This window comes from Mizuhopecten yessoensis, unplaced genomic scaffold, assembly GCF_002113885.1.
Source record: "Mizuhopecten yessoensis strain PY_sf001 unplaced genomic scaffold, ASM211388v2 hete_36172598, whole genome shotgun sequence".
Lineage (NCBI taxonomy): Eukaryota > Metazoa > Mollusca > Bivalvia > Pectinida > Pectinidae > Mizuhopecten > Mizuhopecten yessoensis.
In genome coordinates, this window is record NW_018485389.1 from 1 (window position 1) to 5,054 (window position 5,054).

The 5,054-nt window shown below is 37.5% G+C and overlaps 1 protein-coding gene across 1 annotated transcript; it reads right to left on the bottom strand.

Annotated features, from left to right (window-relative positions):
* Window positions 1-1,393: 1,393 nt before the first annotated feature.
* Window positions 1,394-4,221, bottom strand: LOC110444783 (UPF0764 protein C16orf89 homolog; the record flags this gene model as incomplete). Its single annotated transcript, XM_021489143.1, has 4 exons — window positions 1,394-1,464; window positions 2,610-2,735; window positions 3,495-3,654; window positions 4,104-4,221. Coding segments are annotated over 4 exons (475 nt in total), but the record flags the coding sequence as incomplete, so codon positions are not given.
* Between the last annotated feature and the right edge of the window lie 833 nt (window positions 4,222-5,054).

Below are 5,054 nucleotides of genomic sequence, written 5' to 3' on the forward strand. Positions count from 1 at the left end.
AAAAAAAAATCAAATCTGTGAAACCAAACACTACTTTATGTTTTAACAAACGCCCTCTGTCGATCGTAGTCTCCTAAACTCCCCCTGGTGTGCCGACCTGGAAATCTGACGAGAAGATAAGCACATATTAAACCGTCAACTTTGAAAAATCTACCAAATAACGTCAAATACCTGGTACATGTAAAACAAGACCTTGAACGTAAAAGTTACAATTGCAAAACCAGGATTTAATTTCCTATGAAATTGATAAAAATATGAGTTATGAATTTCAATTAATAATTTACAAGTTCAGTTCAGGTATGGAAGTGTCATGTATGAAAGTGGCTAGCCACAACCATTACGTTTTATGTCCAAAAAGTCAGCGATCTCTACGGGTGATAGGCTCAGAATGACTTTCCGAAGATGACGGTACTTATGGAAGTGAGAACCATCATGATATTTTTCCACGTGTATGCATTTATTTATTTCAATTGCCCTTATTTTCAACTTTTGTATTTCCAATTATAATTAAACGATTGTACATGATAGGTTTTGTATTTTTCCGAATTTTGTATTTCTATTTTTGTAAAATACAATTTTCAAATATCAGTTTCTGTTTATCTGAATTTTGCATTTTATTGTTTTGTAATCTTTAATCCTATTTTTCTATTCTTGTATATTTCAATCGATATGAAATACAATTTAGGAGTTTTTATCCTTATTTTTTCCTCTATTTAACTCTCAATCGTATGGTTATTACAATGTTAATACATAACAGCCATCTAAATTTTATACAAAGCCATTGGTCATTAAACCCATATATTAACGGAGATATTTAAACAAAAGAGAAGAAAGAAGTTGGAATAAGATTCGGCGTCACATATATACATGTGAGTGTGGATTTAATTTCAATAAAAGAAATGTATAGCTAGTTCACTGCCGGGTACATTGAATGTAATGGCAGACAGAGGGTATCAGGTTGGGGGTACACTATAGGGAACCAATGTAATAGTGGAAATGAATCCAGCTGGTTGTAAGCCTACCATACACGCTTTTCCAATCTCACAGTGAAATAAAACAACATACATATTATATTCATTTAGACATAGTACGTCTAATAAATACTTTTGATAACTTTAAATCATTTTTCATAAATCAATTTTGCCTAAAAGACAAATGCACGACGGTAGTTACATTGGTGATAGAAAAACATGTTATATTTCAGGACAGTTTTTCAGTTGGTGGGATCGAATGTGCTGTGATAACCATCATCAAGCTGCTAAACAAACGTGATGTATTCACTGCGAAACTGTTATTGCTAAAACATCCGCTAGACCGGGGCCTTCTGGGAAGCGAGCGAGGATTCCATGCCGGACGTCATGAAGACAGCCGAGGTCGGCATGCGGCGGTGTGATTATCCGAGGTGTGGCGCTCGGACTCTTGGGCGGGTCAGTTCGTGGACAGGGTGAGACAGGTCGGTAACGGCTATATTAAACAGTCATTGATTTTGATATTAAATGAGTTATCTGTTTCATATCATCCGCGCCTTACTTGTGTTTACTGCGATAAAGAACATTAGTTATCGAGTTAAAGCGTCTCGCGAGACACGCAGGGCTCGGATGATGATGAAGCGAGCCTAGCTGCGACAGATAAACGTACAGCTCCTCGGGGCTGTAGGGGACGTCAAATTCATATCGATTAACATTAAATACTGACGTAAAACCAGCCATTCGGCTTAGTTGGAGTCATAAGTAGCACTTTATGAGGATGTAAAGGTCTAAACACGCATACTTTTTATTCGAATGGCTCGTTGAATATGAATTTCCGAGGAGTCACATGTTTTCTTCGCTGATATAAAATTTTAGTGTTTTTCTCAATGTTTTTCTTCCGACTCGATATCAATAACCGAATCAATTTAAACCTTTAGTACGTCACACTTAGTTGGATCAAAAGGGCTGTGATCTATGGATGTTAACTTGGTAGTGAACACCTATTGGGTTCATTCAGGAACACATATCTTTATTGACTGATTAGGTGTTGAGTTGATTAGTCGGTACGTCCCCACTTTACTTCAGATTCAGCTTCTCTATCAATAACGGCGACAGACCTGACGGTGACAACACCATGTGGGTCGCCTCGGGACTTCCGTCATATTGTCGGCTGTCTACCGTCCGCCGAGGAGGCAACAGTCTCTCAAACAAGTGTTTGATCGTTCTGTCTTCCAAACTGGTCCCAAGGAAGTCATCAGTCATCTTCCGTTTAGCAAAAACCTTGAGTGTAAACAGTCCTCAGCACGAACTCTGGTCATGTGGGGCGCGGTGGGCTCACGTCGGAGTACAAGATCTGTGTATTACTCTGTTACATTATGACTTATGTTATGACGAACAATTAAAGCTCCAAAAAGTTGAAATGTGATTAATCTGTACGTGTCATTAAAACATGTCTCTCCGAAACCAACACTTCAAACAAGACATCCGAGAAAACATTTAAGCCTTCATTTTAACAAATCAATTATGTTTTTATCCTTTAAGCAATAATCTTTCACTAGTGTCATTCTTTTATATTCTTGAAATAATTAAACATAGTTTGACGCTTTGTTACAACCTAAAAATTTAGTTGTGTCTACTTACCGACATCCGTCTCCCTTACTGGATTCCCTTTGTAACATCCGGTTATTTGGTCCTGCCAACTCAGGATTTTTTCTAGCCAATCAGAGGTAAAGAATTGTCGGTATCCCAGCATTCCACACAAGGCCGCTAAATACAAAACAGGGGAATACATAAAACAAAGAGATACAGCTTACAACCTGGTTCTAAGCGGCTAGGAATACTCATACAAACGTCTTTGTTGTATTTAATATATTTGCGTATATTTCATTAAACTCGATGTTACATGAATCGATTTAATATTTAATAGGATACAACAAACTACTGGGAAAAGACACGTTATACAAGATTGTAAAGAAAACCACGTGTTACAAGATGGTAAAGAAAAACACGATACCAGATTTTACAGAAAATCCCATGATACAAGAATGACAGAAAATCCCGTGATACCAAATTGTACAAATAAAACACGTGATATCAAAATGTACAGAAAGTAACCCGATACCAAATTGCACAGAAAACCACGTAAAACCAGAATGTACAGAAAACCTCGTGATACCAGATTGTACAGAAAACCACGTGATACCAGAATGTAGATCATACATTTAGAAGCACGATATGTTTCCGGTGAAGCACACAGTTATTTCGGAAAAACATATATCATTTTGATAAGTTGTCAAAACATACGCTGAGTAGCATAACAGTATAACGCATGTTTGTGGTGATATCAAAGCGGTTTTATTATTATTATTTCTGTATGGAATACTGTCAAAAAACGCTACGTCCCCTGGTAGAATTAGTCTGCTGCAAAGATAGAGCTAACCAATGTTGTACTGCAGCACGTAGACACCTTACAGGTTTTATTGGAACTGTCTAATGTTACCGTTACAGCCTGCAGTCGTCACCCACCTTGCTCCATAAACAGATCCTGTTTGTGCTCGGGGAAGCCCTCCTTAGCAATAATAGTGGCCTCGTTCAGCATATTGGCACAAAAATCGTCATGCATTTTCTCTATGGACTCTTGACCAGCGGCCAAACGTCTCATTTCCATCTCAGCCCCACAACCAAACTAGACAATACATACGTCAATTTATATTTAAAATACACCAACTGTATGCATTAACTACGTTAGGCTTGATTCGTCAGTATCTAACAGCTCAGTAATCGTGTGATTGTCACAGATACCACGGTCTCCTTGTGATCTTCCGATACATATAATAAAATGTCTCGTCAGTCCCCTAAGGAGATATCTAGTAATAACATACAAGTTCACCAAAATTATTTTTGGTACTATCTTTCAACTGACATACAAGATTCTAAGTACGTTAAAGACATTTATTATTCTTGTAAGCAGAAAAAAAAAAATGAATTCATAAATATTGCATACTTTAAATAAATCGTGTACTATCTTTCAAAAATTATATTTCCCTTTACTGCATGCTCGATCAAAGATTAGTATGACCTGAGGATGATTCGGTTAGTAGCTAGGTAAAGTAAAAGGTTCGTAAATCTATCTACCTGTCTTCCAATCTGCAGGTAGAATATTTCGTGTGACAGAGAGTAACCGTTGTATAAGGGTGACGTCATGGATTCCCAGCACCTGCTGGAGATGACGCACGTGTTCTTGGTACGTTTCCTTAAAGTAAAATAAACGACATCATCAATGAGAATTAGTGTAAACTATACCGTGACATTTAAGTTGTAAGCCGGTCAGTTTTATTTGTAGAAACCCCGTCTTCATCCTTGCATAGCGTACCGAAAGGTTAATGGTATAGCTGTTTAGGCTTTTACAGTAAATTGGTAATAAATTGATTGCTCACACGGAGTAAATAGTGAAACGGTGTGATGTTTATACGGCTGTCATATAAGTATAGATCAGAACAGACTAACGACTGGTCAGGTTACACAACGCGACATGACACGTCTACAGATCAAACCGTCTAACCTCCACCAGGAGAGTGACGGCATGAAAGTCCATGAAGTTACTAGATTCTATTCTATTAAGGACATTCACTACTGTTCAACTGTATCAAGTTAACAGGAGCAACAGACAACGGTATATAATACTAGAAATGTATCCCTGTAACATTACGTAATACTGTTTGAAGGACAATTCGCAAGATTTTAACGAGTACGTCGTTGGTTGGTGACTACGTACCGGAAATCACCTGTCCCTTTAAAACCTCTTTGAACATGAACATAGTTTGCTTGAAACTTTGATACCTTCATTCTCTGTTATCTGCATTAACCTTTAAACTAACATACTCTGTACTATTTACACACTTTGTACATGTAATCTACCATGATCAGGATCTCATCGTCTCGTACACAATTTGTAATCAACCATGATCAGGATCTCTTTGTCTATTTACCCAATCTGTATTCAACCATGATCTGGACCTGTTTGTATATTTACCCACTCTGTAATCAACCATGATCAGGATCGCTTTGTCTATCTACCCACTCTGT